We start from the raw sequence: 21,084 nt of genomic DNA, 5'->3' as shown, positions 1-21,084 counted from the left end.
GAGAGAGAGAAATAAATATGCATATTTGGACCATTGGGAAAATAAAAGTAAGAATCAAAACAATTTGGAATGTTATCGACCCCTAAACAGACAACATGATCTGGCAGAAAAGAGAGACCTTGAAACTGGTGCCTGGAAACTTCCAAGACTCTAAGTGAACATATTGTGAATCTGTGCCATGAACATCTCAAGGTCAGCGAGTCAGTTTCACAGTAGCCTGATAAAAATAGTTCTGGTAATCGCTAAAAAGGCATGTGATCTGCATGGCAACAAAGGCCAACACTACTCTCTTAATTAAGAGGGGACATAGAATCTTTAAAAAAAAATTGTTCTCCACAAATGGAGCTGTAAACAAAGGTTCAGCGGAGCCTGCTCTTTTGATCAAGCCAACAAGAATATACACTCACTAAGCACTTTATTAGGTACACCTGTACACCTACTTATTCATGCGATTATTTAATCAGTCAATCTTGTGGCAGCAGTGCAATGCATAAAATCATGCAGATAGGGGTCAGGAGCTTCAGTTAATGTTCACATCAACCATCAGAATGGGGGGGGGAAAGCGTGATCACAGTGATTTCGACCATGGCATGATTGTTGGTGCCAGGCGGGCTAGTTTGAGTATTTCTGTAACTGCTGATCTTCTGGGATTTTCACGCACAACAGTCTCTAGAGTTTACTCAGAATGATGCCAAAACAAAAAACTTCCAGTGAGCGGCAGTTCTGCGGACAGAAACGCTTTGTTGTTGAGAGAGGTCAGCAGAGAATGGTCAGACTGGTTCGAGCTGACATAAAGGCTACGGTAACTCAGATAACCGCTCTGTACAATTGTAGTGAGCAGAATATCATTTCAGATTGCACAACACATCTAACCTTGAGGTGGATGGGCTACAACAGCAGAAGACCACGTCGAGCACTTTATTAGGACCATAGTGTTCCTAAAAAAGTGCTCAGGGTGTGTATACGTTTACTGTTTACCTTAAAGTTTACCTCTCTGGTCACTGGGATGGTATCCCAAAGGGGACCCTTTTTTTTTTTTTTTTTACCTTTAGTTAAGAGTCTATGTATCCACGTTATGTTAGGTGTCTTTAACTATACAGTATGTACTTATGAAATTGATACGGTGTACTTATGTACATATGTTGTTGCATTGTATTTACTTTTATAGTTCCTGCATTTAATTACATCTGTAGTAACCCTAAACCTAACCCTACCCCAATCCTTACCCTAAACCTAACCCCTAACCCTACCCCTAACTCCTAAAATCATAGATCCAAATATCACTAATAACTCCAAACATCAGGGTACAGCTTGTGACATGCAGTATCATACAGATGCATTATCAGGAAAAATTTTATTGTTCAGTTTTATTCCCAGAGGAATGTGCCTTTAAAGGTACACAGTTGGTCCTTATGGTACAATTATGTACCCAAAATAAGTTATAAATTCGGTCCCACTTTATATTAGGTGTCTTTAACTACTATTAATATTAAAATACATACAATCCAATTTATGGATTTTTTGTGTAACTACATGATGTTTTGCTAAACTCTCACAAGATTCACATTTGCTGCCACTGAGGTTGAGTTATGTGTAGGTTTAGGGGTAAGTTTAGTGTTAGGGTTCTAAGTAACCCAGATGTTTTATAGATTTCTGGAGTGATTAACATATAACATAAATTAACTGCTCTCACTTTGGCACTTCAGTGTGAACTAAATCTATAATTTGATTAGTAATTCAGTGCAGATGCCATTGTTTGTTTATTTGGTTTGTTTATTTGAAATGAAAGCATAGAATTAAAGTATTGAAGCTGTACATTCTCCAAGAGAATCTGTGAGCAAAAATAAAGAGGAAGAGGTCAGATACTATCATACAGAAATGTACAAATAGCAGATTTCACAAAAGGAATCCAAACTGGACATGCAAAGACATGCAACATACCAAAGCAATAATGCTGTGTTCACATCACAAAAAAGACAAAGGATTGTAAATTAATCAGTTATGCTACATTTTTCTTAACACATTTAGCAAACTGTAACAAATTTACTAAGAGTGATAGCAGAAATTAAATTCTTACATGATGACAGGAAAAAAAGAAATAAATCACATTATATAATAAACCCATACTGACATGCTATATACAAAAGAGTCAAATAAATATGCCAGGAAATAAATACTACTGATTCACACTTGTTTCAAAGATAACAACGCTACATCGATGAGAGTGTATCTCTTTTTTGACATCACATTCACACCTATGCTATCATGCATTTCACACACTCAAACATAAAGAATAGAAATCTGTCCCACTTTGAGGAAAGGATAGATCAGATGAAAACAACCTTGTCTTCATACAGCACAGTGGTAGATATATATTTATGGCCAATTTGACAGTTCTCTGCCAATCTATGCATATGAAATCTCCAGCTCTTATGATCAAAGTATTTAGATGATGACGTGCAGTCAGATGAAAAGTTAAATATATTTATCTATCTATTTTGCTTGAGGTTTCTAGAGAGTTTAAAAGAGGCTACACAGCAGCTGAATGACACATGACCACAAAACATGTCTTGCATGCATTTTCCAACATGCGATCACTGTATGTTTCATGCGAATAATGGAGAGCCCCTCTTTTCTGGTTAACTGACCAGTTTGCTAATTATATTTAGAAAGGAGGAACATATTGATTATTGTAAAACTCAGGAGTCAGAATTAGGTTCCATTAATTCGGTTGAGAATCATTCAACAATAAGGAGCATTTCCTCCAATAGGGGGCAGTAAAGCCTCAACTGGAAAATAAGATCAGGAAAAGCTCATAAATGCATGCTGTGCATTTAAAATAAGATGTCTTAGAATTACATTTATTTCACAAAGAAAATGAAAATGTATACATTAATTTGTTATTTCTCCTTCCAGTCATCACCTTGCTACAGAGGCCAATAATATTGTAAAAAATAAAACCTTCAACCATTGCTGAGACATTTACTAGGCATTTTCATTTACTAATGTGTTAGTGAATGTGAAAAGGCACATTGAAGAAAATGATTTGTATTTATCATACATTTTATATAAAGCTCACATAGCTTTGGGGGCAATAAGAAAAATAAATAGTATCTACAATTGAATTATATTTTAGAAAGCTTTTGTACATTCCTATCACTTAGAGAAGACCAACATATCTATCATAATTGTCATGTGATATTTTGGTTCCATGTAGCCAGCAGTTGGCAGATGGGATAGCAGAGGCAAAGCACACAGTTAACTCACAGTCTAGCTCATGCACAAAGTCACTACCATTACCAATGAGGGGATGTGCCACAGGCCTGAGGGCCACAATACACTACATAAGATCTGACTTATAGTTCTACTTCTGTACATGCTACATATCTTCTTTAACATTTTCTTCTTTATACTCATCCACTCTCTTTACAATTAATTCTGAAGGCATATTTAACTTCTAGACCCTGAAACTCTCTCGTGACCCCTGACCTTTGACAGTTGCCAATTTTCATCCCTCTTTCCCATGATAAAACTCTTCAAGACCCCTCGGGTGACACTGTAGTTGTGAGCATCTTCTCCTCCAAACCCAGACCCTTTCAAACCCTCTCCCCCTAGAGCATCTTTCTGAAACATTAGGCATGCCTCATGCCTTCATTACATCCCAAGAGTGAGAAGCATATCTAGATGGAATCTGCCAGGTACCGAGGTTGTAGTTCATGCAGGAAGTCTGGGCTCAATCTTCAGAGATAAGTCATACAGTGCGTCTTCATCCATAATCAAGGTCTTATCCAGAAGGTACTGTGTAACCTGGACACGAAAATATGAGAAAAGAAGCATTAAAGTGGTAGGTTACCCAAAATGCAAAATTCTGTCGAAATTCAATAGCGTAGCTAGAAACCATTGCATTAATTTCTTTTTAGCTTTAAATTATTTTTTTAGCCATGTGTTACATTATAATAACTTAACAAATAAATGCCACTTTTATCAGTTTATTATGTAGGCCTGTTAATGCAGCGTAAACCATTTACTTGTTTCTACGCCCCGTTAAACGTTATGCCCCTGTGTGGAAATAACGTTTTGGCTTCGCTATAGGCTATGCATAATTTCATTTTGTTTAAACTGACTGATCTCAGTTCAGGAGACTCTAGGCTGTCATTAAAAGGTTTAACTTTTGACGCACCGAGTCATGTGACAAAACAACATGGCACCGATCTCAGCTGAGTTTGTCTTTGGGAGAAATGGCAACAAAACTACATCTGGTAAGAAACCTCATTAAGTTTTTACATTAAAACCTATTAGAGTCAAAAGAGTAGAGTCTCTAGTTTCATCCGATATGCCATTTTAAAAATGTCATCGATTTATCACGAAACTACAGGCTGTTAAATACAATGACCAAGTATGTGGACTATAGGCTAATTTTCCTTAAAATATCCTATATTCACTGCGCATCATCACATTGAGAATCAATGGATCCATCCAAAAGCTGGAAAAATTGCTTTCAGAGACTTTATACAGAGGATGAAAAAAGGTGCATTTCAAACTTTTCTGAGACCAGTGCAGACAGACAGCACACTGGAGGTTAAGTCATTCCCTAATTAGGGAGCAGGGGAGCAAGGGAGCATCCTATAGCTTTCCAACGCAGCCAAGCACATTCACTCCTCACATCCGGTCAAAAGTTCAGTTTCAGACTGCAGTTGATGTTCGGACCATTGAAAATGTTTGGCAGACATGGGACAACGGTAATCTGTACATAGATTCAGAATTTTTCATGCAACATTTTATTTTAACATGGTTGGCAGTGATTGGATGATGATGGCCAATACTTAGAGTCAGAATTATTTATGCTAATTTCTGATGTAATATAACTTCTCAAAAACTGAATAACCAACACTCCTGGAAACATACTAAAAAATTCACAATTTGATAAAAAAAAATCTGACTTTCTATAGCTTTGTACAGTAGTAATTAAAATTTCACAAATTAGTCCCACTGTCCACATATGTTTTTAGGAAAATTATCTGGTCTAAAAAAAACATCCCCTAATATGCATAATACAGTGGTGAAGAAAAGAACAACGAATCACTTATTTTGCTCAAATGGACGAACGCAGTTATGGATAATGACACACAAAACCAAACTCATTAACAAAAAGTTTCTTAATTTAAAGTGTGCACTTTCCTCAGACTCACGCGATCCGCATCTGTCGCGAGAGCTCACATGTATTCTGAGACAGTTTCTGTAACACATTGGGTATTTTAATAGACATTAAAATCCATTATTAAATTCGGTAATTGATTATCAAATTTTCATCTTCACATCAATAAATTCCTAGCATTAAGCGTCAATAAATAAATATAAATTTGTCATTTCATTTGGGTGTGCAGGCTTACATTTTGGGTGGAATTTGCACAACCTGGCACACTCTTGGCTACGCCACTGTCGTAATTTACTCACCCTCATGTTGTATTAAACCTGTATGACTTTTTTTCTTTTGTGGAACACAGAAGGAGATGTAAGGTACAATGTTAGGGTATTACAGTCTCATTCACCATTCACAATCATTGTATTGAAAAAAGATGCATTGAAAGTGAATGGTGACTGAGGCTAACATTCTCCCTAGCATTTCATTTCATGTTCCACAAAAGAAAGAAAGACTTAAGGTTTTAGAACAACATGAAGGTGATTAAATAATTTTTTATGTGAACTACTGAGTGCATTAAAATGATGGCAAGATAAAAGAGAAATGACAAGAGAAGTGATCAATTACATGTAAAAATCAAAATGACAAGAGCACATCCAGAACACAAAAACACATCAAATAGCATGAATGTGAAAAAAGAAAATATGTAAAAATCTATATGTGTGAAGTAGATGTTTAAATAACAGGGCTGTAGTTAGTGGGGTGAAAGGTGGTAACAACAGGAAAGGGGCCCAGAGCAATTTACAGTCAGGGGGCCAATAATACTTTAATCGGCCCTAATAAATAAACATAACTATTGTGTAAATAAAACAGCTATAAGAGCAGATGTGTATGTAATCAAGTACTTTACGAGCACTGATCACATAAAAAAAAAAAAAATAAATAAAAAAAAAAAAAAAAAACACATTTATGAGACTAAACAAGTGTTTTGTTCCAAATAAAATTGACATTGTATGCATGTATTTTATGATACAGTTTCACACAGTCAAAATGTATCAACAGAACAGACAACACAATGTCTGCATGATATCCCTGCTGCCTGACATCAATCAAATGTTATATGGTAATATTGGTAATATTAATGAAGCAACAAAGATGGATGGAGGTGCCCGGTTGGTTTATTCTCAACATGAAATATTTGCCTGACCTTTGGCTGGTGCTCAATTCTGTAGGGAGTTTGCTGGAACTGTCGAATCTCTCGAATTATATGAGATATCTGTGGATAGATGTTAACAAGAGTTGTCATGATTTATATATCTTGCTACATTATCTCCAAGTTAATTAATCCATTTAAAGATTTCATTTAAATGTATCCATGGTATGATGTTGTTTCTTACCATTCTCATCTTTGAGAAGTTGACCAGACCTTCCTCTGTGAAATTGGGGGTTCCCTCTTCGATAAATGCTAGGTCCGTCAAGTACATACCCAGATATGGAACACACGGTGGATTACAGCTGCAGAAAATAAGAGAAATTAGGTCAAATACAAGTCATAAAATATAAAACAATGTAGAAAATTATTAATAATGAAAGCATTTTAAAACTGACTAACTTTTTCAGAGTTTCCCTCAGGTTTTTAAACCTTCCCTCAGAGGACACTGTCTTTTGAAGTTTGTCCATTAGTGCTTTAGTCTGTTTGGAGAGGCACAACAGTGGTGAAAAAAAAATAAATACATGACTTACAGTACCACCCTGACACAATCTACTGAACACAAAAACTTACAGTAAAGTATTCATCCCCAGTCTCTCACCTGTTTGCACACTTTAGCCCAGGTCTTCTTTAGCCTGTAGATGGCGCTCCGGTTCAGGGCAGATGTGATCTCTAAAACGCCGTTATAATTGTTGAGACAGCGGCAAATGTCCGCCACTACTACCCATTTTTCTATGGAACTGGCTCTTGAGCCTACATCTGTGTGGCTCATGATCTGAGAGGCCACTAGATTACTCATCTATAAAGAGAAAGAGAAAAAGATGTTTAGGTAGTTGACAGATAACTTTGGCATTATCTTTTTTTTTTGTTTTTTCTTTTCTCAACACCATGATTTTAGGGTAAAATGTACATAAACAGTATGTGTAAGAGAAACATACTGTATATGTGTTTTATTTAGGAGCTGTAACCGATCACTATTTCTTTTAAGTTTGAAATTTTTTGCTGTTAAAGGAAGTTGCAGTTAAATGAAATGCACGTAAGTAGTCCTGCAGTATGATAAATTCATCTTTCTTCTTTCAATTAATGCATTGACATAAAAACTGCAAGTATACTAATTATTATAACATAAGATATTATTATAATTATAAAAGAATTAGAATAATGCTATTTAAATAGTTTCAGATGATGTACAATGAGCCGGTCATTATTGCAAAATAAATCCCAACAGGCAGATCAGGATTTGAATCCGGTTTTGTATAATCCTTATGTTTTATTTAACACTTAAAAGCATACTTCGGGTCTTTAGTGACCCAGGAAGTCATTCCACCCCATGTACCTCATCCATTTTTTGGAGTTCTGCCCTTTAAGAGTTCTGCTCTTTAGTATTCCTCAGTCTCTCTCTTTTAAATAGTGTAACACACACACACAAATGTTTTTGTATTTTTTATTTTTTTTATTTTTTTACAACAAATAAATGCCAAAATTGCAACAAAAATATAAAATAAAACAAATAAATAAAAATATTGTATAATGGCTTAAGGGTCATTAGGGTCATTAGAAATTAGAAATGTCATTTTCTTTTTCTTTTTTTTTGCACTTCCATAAATTATATTTTTTTATGATTATTACATATCTATATAAATTTACTATCACATGATATCTATTTCTTTGTTTATTACATGAGAAATGAGTACTATATTCATACATATAAATACTATATACTGTAATGTTGATTTTCTGTGCAACAATGGTGAATGATCTGTATCCCATATTCATGTACACGTAGATATTATACAAGCTATCTGTTACTCAAGATGACGCTGTTGTTTCAGTGATTGACTTGATTTACATTTGACATTGATATTTGATGAAGAAACAACGTGGAAGTAAACTATAACAAGTTCCATACATAAAAAGTAGGATATGACTATTGTCATTTAGGTGTACTATGTTGTTTATTCAAACAGATAGTTGTCTATCTATTTAGACTCAATAAGTGCCTGAGAAAATAATTTACTTATGTGTAGCTTATGTTCAGCTTATTTTTAGGTTATGTGTAACTTACGTGTTATGTGTAGCTCAATATGTGTTTGACAGGCAGTTGCATCTCATGAAATCTCAGTGTGAAAGTAATGAACCCTGTTCTAAATTTCTTGCATTGTCTCTTTGATACAAGAAAAATAAAACAAAATGTATCTAAATATATTTTATGCTTTTATTTTCTAATTGTCTTGAAAATTTGACACTATCTAGGCATTTTGTATATCCATTTGTGAAAGATATACATGCCGGGTCTCTAAAGACCAGAAAATGTACGAGTGTTTGGTGAAATGCCCATGCATTTAAGGGTTAACAATAATGTCTGATTTACTGTACATTATCCTGCTTATTACATGCTACTTACCAAATAAGTAAATTAATGGACATGAAATATTGGTTTGAGTTGAAAGAATTTTGTTTTGTGAGAAGACAGAAACCACAAAGTGCTATCATGGACATGAAACTAGCACAGTGCAGGAAACTGGTTGCCAGGGACAACAGTGAAATATACAGTTTAGCTGTCATTATACAAAAATATTTGACCTTGGAATGCCGCAGATGACCAATCCGAATCAAGTATTCTATGTGTGCCAAGTAATAACCATCTATATAATATATATCAATATAATTATGAGAAAATGTAAGGAGATAGTATAGACATTTCCATAGGTACTCACATCATTGAAGTGCTGACTTGTCTTCATGATGTATGGAGTTCTCTCTGTCTTGTCTGTCTTCATCCAACCTTGGCCCAGGAACTCCCTGCAGCAAGAACACAGACAGTGTATTCTGATAGATCTGGGTCTGAATGGACTTCTTCTCTTATGAACACAAGCTTTTCATTAGGAAGAAGAACATTTGAAGCCCATAATCAAAATGTTTCCATAAAGCTGATACAGAGTAATGTTCATGTATTATTCTCTGGTGGTTTTAGATTATTGAGGTGTGCATATCTTTTTGTTGTGTTGATGCTCTACTCACTCATATAGGATACTCCTGAAGACGATGTGATCAAGAAGAGTGATTTGCTCAGCTAGCTCCATCGCTGACAGAGATTCGAAACACTCCGTCTTTGGGCATTCAGCCTGGGGGACACACAAACACACAAACAGTTATTTACTGTCAAAATAGCACTAGAAACATACAATAACTGTTTCTGGTATTATAAATACTGCATATCTACATAGTATATAACTAAAAATTATGTAATCGTTTTTATGTTGGTTTACTCAAACTCCATAACCATTTCCAAAAAAAACCCTTCTGGCAGTAATTCCTCCTAGATTAAACCCCTACCCTAACTTTTTCTATCTAGGAACCACCCAAAACACCCTAGCAACCACCCAGGACTTCATTGCAACCATCTAACAAGATCCTAGCAACCATCCAGAACACCCAAATGTGTTTTCATGTGGCAACATCTAAATAAACTGGTTTGATTCAAGTCAAAAATATTATTTTACATGTCTGAATCAACCTGACTACAATAACCTCTTAAACTCTATAGACCTGAATGGGGGAGCTATATTGTGAAAAAGTTTACACTTAAAACTTTAAAGTCTCCGAATACAGAAGTCAGTCATATGAGGTATAATTTGAAAGCTTAGAATCTGAACTTTTCAGAGATAAACATCACTTCTGCATTTATCTTACTTAAAATAATAAAATAAGGCCTCAAAACATTCATGTTGAAAATTAGCGCCCCCCCAGAGGTAATGGGGAAGAAATATTTACGTATATAAAAATACAATTCCTTCACATAGCACATAAATGGACAAGTCATATATCAAATGAAAGCTCTCTTTCTCAGGAATGTGACTGTATAGTTAATTGTGTTGCCCTAATAACACAGTTCGAAATATTTCAAAAGAATCACAAAGTGAAATAAAATTTCTGTAAGTCATCAAATACAAATGACTCTTATGCTTCTACAACTGCTGCTGTAAATCCCAAATAGCTAAAAACTTTATATCTGCTTTTACCTTAGGAATTTGCCATTGACTTGTCTGTGAGCATGACTGGCTGAATAATCCAATGTTATATCTTAGATGTCCAGAACAAAATATGCCATCCAGAAGGAAAAGCATGCTAAAACAAATCATCAGAAAATATGTTTTCGACTACTGATGATAAATCAATATTTTCACAAAGGGGAGGATCTCAGCTTTCTAATGACACATAGATTGAGTCCACTCAGAGGCTGAGATATTCAATGAAACAACAAGGGTGGTGCCTTTATCAGAAACTAAGACAGATTGTCTATGGATGAGCACATATGTGAGGTGCTATAATGCGTTAGTGCACCACCTACATTTCAGATCTGTATATTGTGATGAATGTGATTCCAGATCTGTATATAGTGCTTTCTGCCACCTAGTGGAATATAATGAGACTTTTCAAAGTGAGGTCAAGTGAACAGAACCAGAATTACATTTTACAACAGTTTAAAAAGTTAGGACAACAAAAAAAAAGTTGTTGTTTTTTAACCCAGCAAGGCCAAAATTCATTAAAACTTAAAACCTCTTTTTAAACTGCCCAAGTATTACAAGCTTATAAACTCAGCAAAAAAAGAAACGTCCCTTTTTCAGGACAATGTATTTTAAAGATAATTTTGTAAAAATCCAAATAACTTTACAGATCTTTATTGTAAAGGGTTTAAACAATGTTCCCTATCTGTCACTCACTCGACGTTGGTGTCGATGTAGTGACACTAGGGGTCACTCTTGGGAGCCCGAGACACATCTGGTCTTTGATAAAAGGCCAATGAAAATTGGCGAGTGGTATTTGCATGCCACTCCCCCGGACATACGGGTATAAAAGGAGCTGGTATGCAACCACTCATTCAGATTTTCTCTTCGGGGCCGAACGGTCATGCTCATTGAGCTGAATAGCACTGTTCATTCACCTCTGCTGGATCTGATGTGCATTTCAGCGGCTTCTCCCTCCTCTGCACTGGTGCACTGCAGAGAATGCCCCTGGGCGCTTCGGCAGAAAAACTAGAGAGTATATCTTCTGAAAGAGCATTTTTCCCCTCTAAAAGAGTATATTTCTCTAAAAGAGCACACACACGGAACGTCTTTTTAAAGACGCGTCTTTCTAAAGATGCCTTTCCGATCGTGTGTTATTCTTGGTTGCGGTCATTTTCTCTCAACTTCAGATGGTCATGATCGCCGTCTTTCGTGTCTGGGCGCGACCCACACGGAGGCAGTGTTTATGAATGGTTCATGTTCTCACTGCGAGAACATGACCATGGCAACGTTGCGGTCACGGCTTGCTTTCGTAAGAAAGCAAGCCACCCCAGCGGCTCTCCGCCTCGGTCCTCCTACCTACGGGTATGAGGTCAGCGCGGCTAGCACTGGGGGCGATTTGGGGACCTCAATGGGATCGCCTCCGCCGGGTATCCCCCCGCGGACCTCCCATTCCCCAGCACGCTCGTCTGCCCCAATCGGGCTTCTGGATGAGTTCGCCGGCTCGTCGCACAGTGAGTCTGGTTTCTTGTTCGGGGCCCGCGAAGATGATGAGCTCTCGAGCACAGCATCGGAGAGCGGGCTTGTCCAGTCGGACGCAGAAGCCTCAGCTGGGTTTCCCCCTTCGGGGACGGTCGCCCAGTTACAGGCCGATGCCAAAATGACGGACATGCTTTCCCGGGCGGCCGCGAGCGTCGGGCTAGAGTGGAACCCTCCGCTCTCCCCTGAACCCTCGCGGCTTGACGATTGGTTTCTGGGCTCGCGGCGCCGCTCAAAACAGCCGCGCCCCGCTCCAGTGCCATTCTTCCCGGAGGTGCATGAGGAGCTGATGAAGTCATGGGAAGCACCTTTTATTGCCCGACCCCGACTCCGCAGTTCCCCCGCTCTCACTACCCTCGATGGCGGGGCGGCCAGAGGCTATACGGCGATTCCCCCGGTGGATAAGGCGCTCGCGGTGCACTTATGCCCGCAGGGCGCCGCCACCTGGCGTGGACGCCCTAAGCTCCCGTCCAAGCCCTGTAGGCTCACGTCGTCCCTGACGGCTAAGGCCTACAGCGCTGCTGGACAAGCTGCCTCTGCACTGCACACCATGGCTCTCCTGCAGGTCCACCAAGCCAAGGCGCTGAAAGAACTGCACGAGGGTAGTTCCACCTCAGATTTGATGCAGGAACTGCGCTCGGCGACTGACCTCGCCCTTCGGGCGACGAAGGTCACGGCGCGGTCTCTCGGGAGGACGATGGCCACACTAGTGGTCCAGGAGCACCACCTGTGGCTCAACCTGGTCGAGATGGGCGAGGCCGACAAGACACGGTTCCTTGCTGCCCCCATTTCCTAGGCGGGCCTATTCGGCGACACCATTGAGGACTTTGCCCAGCAGTTCTCGACGGTAAAGCAGCAGACGGAAGCAATCCGGCACATCCTGCCCCGGCGCGGCACAAGATCCCGCACCCCGTCTGCTTGTTGCCAAGGGCGTCCCCCTGCGGTGACTGCACCGGCTCCGCCGCAGCCTGCCCCTCCGGCCCTGCCCCGGCGTGGAGCCCACCGCAGGAAGCCGACGCCACCCGTCTCAAAGCCGGCGCCGAAGAACCCATGGAGGTCCTCGAAGCGCCCCTGAGATGGGCAACCCAGGGATGAGGGAACCCACTCACGTGGAGCTGGTAGAAAGACCACTCCATCCCCCGGTGGAGGGCCGGGTGGAAAATCTTTTGTTGCCTTTTTGTTTGATTTCTAGCGAGCGTCCGGCATCAAGATTGGTTCGCGGCGGTAGACCTGAAGGATGCGTACTTTCACGTCTCGATCCTTCCTCGACACAGACCCTTCCTGCGGTTCGCGTTCGAGGGTCAGGCGTATCAGTACAAAGTCCTCCCTTTCGGCCTGTCCCTGTCTCCTCGCGTCTTTACGAAGATCGCAGAGGCTGCCCTTACCCCGTTAAGGGAGGTGGGCATTCGCATTCTCAACAATCTCGATGACTGGCTAATCTTAGCTCACTCTCGAGACGTGTTATGCGCACACAGGGACCTGGTGCTCTCACACCTCAGCCGACTAGGGCTTCGGGTCAACTGGGAAAAGAGCAAGCTCCTCCCGGTTCAGAGCATCTCTTTTCTTGGTTTGGAGTTGGACTCAGTCTCCTTGCCGGCGCGCCTTACGAACGAGTGTGCCCAGTTGGTGCTGGCCTGTTTGAAGGTGTTCAAACAGAAAACAGCGGTTCCACTGAAACTTTTTCAGAGGCTCCTGGGGCATATGGCATCCTCGGCAGTGGCCACCCTGCTCGGGTTGATGCATATGAGGCCGCTTCAGCACTGGCTCCAGACTCGAGTCCCAAGACAGGCATGGCACCACGGGACACACCGCGTGGCCATTACGGCGGTCTGTCACCGTCTTTTCAGCCCTTGGACCGACCTCTCGTTTCTACGAGCAGGTGTTCCCCTAGAACTGGTCTCCAGGCGCGTCGTGGTCACGACTTACGCCTCCAAAACGGGCTGCCCCTCTGCCCCAGTCTCCATGTTTGTAGTAACTCCTCCCCCATTGGGCAGGATCTACCTTGAAGGCTCTCCATTTGGTTGGAAAGACCATGTGATGTATTTTTCCACTTAAAAATATCCCCTCCTCTCTTGGGGTGAGGTGTGGTCTCCGCGGTGTCCTCCCCTTGGGAGGGACACCCCCCGACTAGACCTGGAGGCCCAGTCGGATAATCCCCCTTCTTTTTTAGGGAGTGGAAAAGAGGACACGACTGGGTTAAGCCTGTCTCTATCTTTGGGTAGTCGACTTGTCCCCAAAAAGGGCCTTTCGACACTCATAACTGTGTTGGGGGAGGTTACGTGTCGACCTGGTGTGCTGGCTATGAGGCACACAGCAAGTCTACCCAACACACACTGCCAGTTCACGTAACACCGTTCAGCCTTGTGGCGTTTTGTATAGGGACCCCTAGTGTCACTACATCGACACCAACGTCAAGTGAGTGACAGATAGGGAACGTCATGGTTACTGGTGTAACCTCCATTCCCTGATGGAGGGAACGAGACGTTGGTCCCTCCTGCCACAACGCTGAACTACCCGCTGAAATGGCCAGACCTTATATCGGCTCCTCAGCGTAAAACCTGAATGAGTGGTTGCATACCAGCTCCTTTTATACCCGTATGTCCGGGGGAGTGGCATGCAAATACCACTTGCCAATTTTCATTGGCCTTTTATCAAAGACCAGAGGTGTCTCGGGCTCCCAAGAGTGACCCCTAGTGTCACTACATCGACACCAACGTCTCGTTCCCTCCATCAGGGAACGGAGGTTACACCAGTAACCATGACGTTCTCCACACTTGTTCAATGAACCATAAACAATTAATGAACATGCACCTGTGGAACGGTCATTATGACACTAACAGCTTACAGACGGTAGGCAATTAAGGTCACAGTTACAAAAACTTAGGACACTAAAGAGACCTTTCTACTGACTCTGAAAACACCAAAAGAAAGATGCCCAAGATGCCCACCTGCTCATCTGCGTGAACGTGCCTTAAGCATGCTGCATGGAGGAATGAGGACTTCAGATGTGGCCAGGGCAATAAACTGCAATGTCTGTACTGTGAGATGCCTAAGACAGCACTACAGGGAGACAGGAAGGACAGCTGATCATCCTCGCAGTGGCAGACCACGTGTAACAACACCTGCATAGGATCGGTACATCCGAATATCACACCTGCGGGACAGGTACAGGATGGCAACAATAACTGCCTGAGTTATACCAGGAACACACAATCCCTCCATCAGTGCTCAGACTGTCTGCAATAGGCTGAGAGAGGCTGGACTGAGGGTTTGTAGGCCTGATGTAAGGCAGGTCCTTACCAGACATCACCGGTAACAAACCCACATTCGCTGGACCAGACAGGACTGGCAAAAAGTGTTCTTCACTGACGGGTCGTGGTTTTGTCTCACCAGGGGTGATGGTCGGACTCACGTTTATCGTCAAAGGAATGAGCTTTACACCGAGGCCTGTACTCTGGAGCGGGATCGATTTGGAGGTGGAGGGTCCGTCATGGTCTGGGGAGGTGTGTCACAGCATCATCGGACTGAGCTTGTTGTCATTGCAGGCAATCCCAACGCTGTGCGTTACAGGGAAGACATCATCCTCCCTCATGTGGTACCCTTCCTTCAGGCTCATCCTGACATGACCCTCCAGCATGACAATGCCACCAGCCATACTGCTCATTCTGTGCGTGATTTCCTGCAAGACAGGAATGTCAGTGTTCTGCCATGGCCAGCGAAGAGCCCGAATCTCAATCCCATTGAGCACATCTGGGACCTGTTGGATCGGAGGGTGAGGGCTAGGGCCATTCCCCCCAGAAATGTCCTTGAACTTGCAAGTGCCTTGGTGGAAGAGTGGAGTAACATCTCAAAGCAAGAACTGGCAAATCTGGTGCAGTCCATGAGGAGGAGATGCACTGCAGTACTTAATGCAGCTGGTGGCCACACCAGATACTGGCTGTTACTTTTGATTTTGACCCCCCCTTGTTCAGGGACACATTATTCCATTTCTGTTATTCACATGTCTGTGAAACTTGTTCAGTTTATGTCTTAGTTGATGAATGTTTTTATGTTCATACAAATATTTACACGTTAAGTTTGCTGAAAATAAAAGCAGTTGAAAGTGAGAGGACGTTTCTTATTTTGCTGAGTTATAACCTTGTTCTTGTAACTACTTGTCTAGTAGTATCTAAAATTTGGAGACAAGTCTTCATATTTGACAAATAAACAGTGAAAATGTGCCATTTCTTGAAAAAATTACACTTGTAACATGTGATGTGAAACTGCATCCAACTGTTTCAGTGGTAAAGTGCAAAATATCATGCTGATGCTGATTTTAAAGTGAGAAATTACAATTGTAGACATATATGAAATTATTAAAATCTGTAATTAAACTGCCAATTAGCAATAAGTGACTGTTGGTTATGTTTGTTTTGGCAAAGACACTTTTCAATTAACACAGTAGGTGAGGATTTCTGTAGCCAGGAATGATCACTAATCACAAACATACATACATACATACATACACACATACACTCACAAAACTGAACATGCCCAGATAATTCATGCTGTGTTTGTAATTAGTGAGCCCAGTATGCTACTGGCAGCAGCATATTGCATCATACACCCGTGTGTGTGTGCACATTTATGGATCTGTATTCGTTCTATATGTCATGGTGCATTAATAACATTGGAATCTACTAATTTCACTCAGACTAATTAATGTCCTCTGGAATATTCATGAAAAGGATATGGAATATAAGTGGAGGATCAAGTGAAGCTGACTTGATAATCTGCATATGGTATCAAGACCTCTAACAGTATCAATAAACATTGCCCACTCTTTGTTTCTTCACTTTCATGAAATAACAGCTATTTTATCTATACCACCAATGATGTGCTTATTCATCAATGATGTGCTTATCCATTCTAAAACTAAAACTCACTTAGCCGAATTGAAATGTAGCAGCATGATCTTTTACAAGAATACGAGGTTACATCCGAGAAGTGAATATGCCTTTTAGAGTGTCTTTGTGTGCGCTGACTTTAGTGTGTATTCAGTGTGCATGTGGCAGACTGCAACAGGCGATCCATCTCACTGTTTGAAGTTGTAATTAGAGTCCTGCTGCTCACTGAGATTTGCTGTTTGAACATGTAATTCAGTCCCCAAGCCTGATGCTGCCTCATGAGGCATGATAAAAATCTGCTTTCTTTCTGAGATCGAAAACTTGGGTGGCTGATGTGGAACAGAAATCTGACTTTATGTGATAAGACATTTATGGACATGTGAGGAAGCTAGTGGTGGGCGGTGTGACCAAAATCTTAAATAGCGATATGAGTAATTTGATATCGAGCTAATAGGATATCACTATATAGTTATTTTTGTTGGAAATTCAATGAGAAATGGTTTATATTTTAATAACCATTTGAAAGTTGAATCTTTTGGTGACAGTGATTTAAATACTTGAATTACACTTGATTATTTTCTCATTTTTATTTGGAACTTGATGGATGCATATCAAAAGATGATTATCAATAACAAATGAATAATAAGTCTGGCATCAGTGCAAAAACAACTACAAATTTTCACATAATGTAAAAATTGAGTTAAAAATAAAAGACTCAAAACAGTCTGTTTATTATTTTAAAACAGATATTTCTGAATCTAAATTCTGATTGAATGAGCTTCATTTAAAGCTGTTATAGAGCGCAACATTATTTGTCACGTAATTTTTTTCCACAAGGATTAAATAAAATCCTTCTTAAAAGAGTTCAATATATTAGATATAATATTGCAGATATTCATGTAAATATACAAATATATATATACCATATTTATTTTCATTTTAAAGAAACAGAATTTAAATTATATCCACTTTATAAGCAACAGCGCATAACAGCAGGTGGCGGTAATGCACTGTTAAGTTGCGATCTGCCAGTAAAACAGAAGAAGAGGAAGCAACAGCGTATGAACGCGAATCCCGCAATATCTACCTTTGATCTCAAAGGTGTCTGATCCTCTACGAGAAGTGAGAACTGTCCGACTTTTCAGCTCTTATTTCACTCCTCCCCTGACTGCAGCCACCTACTCTAGTCTACTTTCAAGGCAAGGCGTTTGGCATCTCGAACAAGCCTCTTGTTTGCCGATTTGTTTGCTGTGATTCTCTAATTGGTGGATTTCCCCCCTCAGGATCATGGGTAGTGTAGTTCTTCACCAGGAATTTTGCTAATAAACATGATTTTTATTAAATGAAGTTGAAATAACACGTAGTGATGACTTCAGCAGAAGCATACGCCATTGATTAACAACCTCAGATCTCACAGTAGGTCTGTCTTTAAAGGTTTATAAGTTATCTTTATAAATCAAATCCCCTGTGGAATAATTAATGGGATTTATAGCCAATACAGACACTCCTATGACCGCACATGATGTTGCTCCACAACTATCAACAACTAAACTTTGTTTTGTTTTGTGCCAAACAACAACACTTAATAATAAGTTCTTCCTCTTCTTAACTTGTTTGGGACACGTCCTATTCTGTACTTTCGCGCAGTGGCGCCTGCAGCTGTACGGCCGTATGCACTGTGCATACCATGAGCGCTCCGTCTGACCTGAGAAACATTTACTCTCAGAATATTTCACCAATCATGAAGTGTGTCCCATATTTCTGTTGGCTGTTTAAAAGAACTAACAATGCCCAATTTGTGAATGAATAATTATTTTGAGTCGGTTCTTTTCAGTGAATTGGCCAAACGGGCTTGCAAAACTGTCTGAATCGATTCGTGATTCAGTACAATTCGTTCGGAGCGCTCTCTCACTGAATCATTTGTAGCGGTTTCTCACACAGTAAAACAGTATCGGGATATTTAAGAACATAGAACAAACAGCGCTGAATACAGTGGAAACTTATCTACAATCAACTGAAACAAAATGCTGTCTTTTTGAGAGGTAACTCTGAGAAACTTCAGCTATTGCTGTGGCATGTGAACAAGGGGCTGTTCAAACTGAACGTGTTTTTGCATCCGCTTGCGCTGTTTTTCAATCGTTTTCTTTGTAAACATTCGCTAGATGGATGTTTTTTGACAACTGCATCACATTTCACTGTGTTTTTAGCATCTCTCACAGGAGTGATGCATTTTTAGATGCTGTGTCAAGTTAAAAAAATGCGTCTCGAGACACCTGCGTTCTGCTCTATACATTGTGATGCGTTTTGCTTTTTTAGCATGAAAACACGTCTGTCTGAACGGTTACTGGAAGAAATACTTTAGCCAATAGTTAATTGAATGCTACTCACACTCGAGAAAATAAATAAATGCTTATCTCAAAGTCACCAGAACTGAAAAAAAAAAAAAAAAAAAAAAAACATCTCAAGGGGAGCAAGATATAAGGCAGGGGTCGGCAACCTATGGTACGTGGAGGGGCAATCACTGGCACGCCAGCAACGGCAAGAGAGGAGTAGACTAGATGAAATTCTGCACCTGCATTCCAATCTACTTCTTGATGTAATCCTTCCTCATGATAACACAAAATGTTTTCATGAGCTGAATGGGAGACTAAACAAAAAGTTAAAATATGACGAGACTGCATTATACCCAACAGACTCGTGCAGCGCATGCAAGCCATTCGCACATCACGAGCCGGCAGCGCTTCACGTTCACTTAATCATGCGAGTAAATGCGCCCTCTTCGCTTTGGTCAGGCTGAGTGGATTCCGTGTTTCATTTGTTTCTTTTTGCTTTCAGAACAACACGTGATGTAGGCTAATAAATAAAACACCACTATGAATCCTTGAGATTTCCAACCCAGCAACAGGTACACCCTCCTTTAACCAGTCACACTCAAAATTATATTAAAAGATTAAAAGAGAAAACATAAAAATCTGAGTCTACTCAAAATATAAATTAAACCTGAAAATAAAGTTTTAAGGATTTTGTAGGTGTGATTCACCGAAAATGGCTAAATAGTTGATCGGCTTGTGATGTGCTTTAGTGTTAGTGTTTAATCTCCCATTCAGCTGATGAAAACACTGCGTGCTCATGAGGAAGGATTACATCAAGATGTAGATTGAATGCAGGTGCGAAAAACTTCATACAAGTAAAATAGCCTGCTTCACTCTCGCTGTTGATTGCGTGCTAGTAATTACCCCTCTGTGTGATTTTGAAAATGTAGTATGACATAATATAAGAAATATTGAAGATTGCACAAATTTCGTGATCAGTAATCAATTAAGCAAATTTGTGACATTAACTAACTCATTAAGTAGCCTACAAAAGGACAGCTTTTCTTTCATTAAAGCATTTAAGAAGCTCTGTGAAAATTCACATGAAGGATGATGATTATATCATAATCATCGGGTTTTCACTCAAACTGTTATGCTGATAATATCATTTGTAATAAAAAAAACAAATAAACGATTAAATTAGAAAAATGCAAAATAGAAACATTTTCACAAGTGGACTCAAACTTCGGAAAATCACATACATGCACATATATATACAGCTCTGGAAAAAATTAAGAGACCACTCCAAATGCTTCTTAAATCAGTATCTCTACACAGGGACGAACTGTCCATAGGGAGAACCGGAACTTTTCCCGGTGGGCCGGCCGAGAAATGGGCCGAACAGGCCGTGATAAGCTGAACGGGTCATGACAGGCTGAAGAGAGCCGCAAAATGGCGCGTGATATTCCATTCCAGTGTCTGAGGAATTCCTGCTTGAGTCAACAATGTGAAAGACTGGTGGAAAGTGTGCAAAGACACATGAAAGCTGGGAATGAAAATCAGGGTTATTCCACCAAATATTGATTTCTGAACTCTTCCTAAGTTAAAATGTTACTATTGTGTTGTTTAAAAATGAATATGAACTTGTTTTCTTTGCACCATTTGAGGTCAGAAAACACTGCATCTTTTTTTTTTTTTTTTTTTTGACCAGTTGTCATTTTCTGCAAATAAATGACAATATTTTTATTTGGAATTTTTGAGAAATTTGTCAGTAGTTTATAGAATAAAATAAAAAAATCATTTTAATCAAACACATACCTATAAACAGTAAATCCAGAGAAACTGAACATTTGGAGTGGTCTCTTAATTTTTTCCAGAGCTGTATATATGGGGCATTTTCCAACTGCATTTTTGCACCTTAGAAGGGCACTTCGGCAAGGGGACGTCACTCGACGAGTCGTTACAAACAAAAGTAAGAAAGTTTATTTTT

At 40.0% G+C, this 21,084-nt stretch overlaps 1 protein-coding gene across 3 annotated transcripts in view; it reads right to left on the bottom strand.

The window, feature by feature from the left end:
• Positions 1–2,681: 2,681 nt before the first annotated feature.
• LOC127428120 (ras-specific guanine nucleotide-releasing factor 2-like) overlaps positions 2,682–21,084 on the bottom strand; it is a 119,011-nt gene continuing 100,608 nt past the window's right edge. For all 3 annotated transcript variants that reach the window (XM_051676220.1, XM_051676229.1, XM_051676235.1), the window contains 7 exons: positions 9,372–9,475; positions 9,068–9,152; positions 6,952–7,149; positions 6,753–6,832; positions 6,538–6,655; positions 6,348–6,416; positions 2,682–3,807 (listed from right to left, as the gene is read on the bottom strand). In XM_051676220.1, coding sequence (XP_051532180.1) covers positions 3,715–3,807; positions 6,348–6,416; positions 6,538–6,655; positions 6,753–6,832; positions 6,952–7,149; positions 9,068–9,152; positions 9,372–9,475 — 747 coding nt within the window. In that variant the 3' untranslated portion in view covers positions 2,682–3,714. The remainder of the gene's footprint in view (positions 3,808–6,347; positions 6,417–6,537; positions 6,656–6,752; positions 6,833–6,951; positions 7,150–9,067; positions 9,153–9,371; positions 9,476–21,084) is intronic.

This window comes from Myxocyprinus asiaticus, chromosome 3 (assembly GCF_019703515.2).
Source record: "Myxocyprinus asiaticus isolate MX2 ecotype Aquarium Trade chromosome 3, UBuf_Myxa_2, whole genome shotgun sequence".
Lineage (NCBI taxonomy): Eukaryota > Metazoa > Chordata > Actinopteri > Cypriniformes > Catostomidae > Myxocyprinus > Myxocyprinus asiaticus.
Note: the sequence above shows the minus strand (reverse complement) of the source record. Positions and strands in the feature narration are given on the sequence as shown.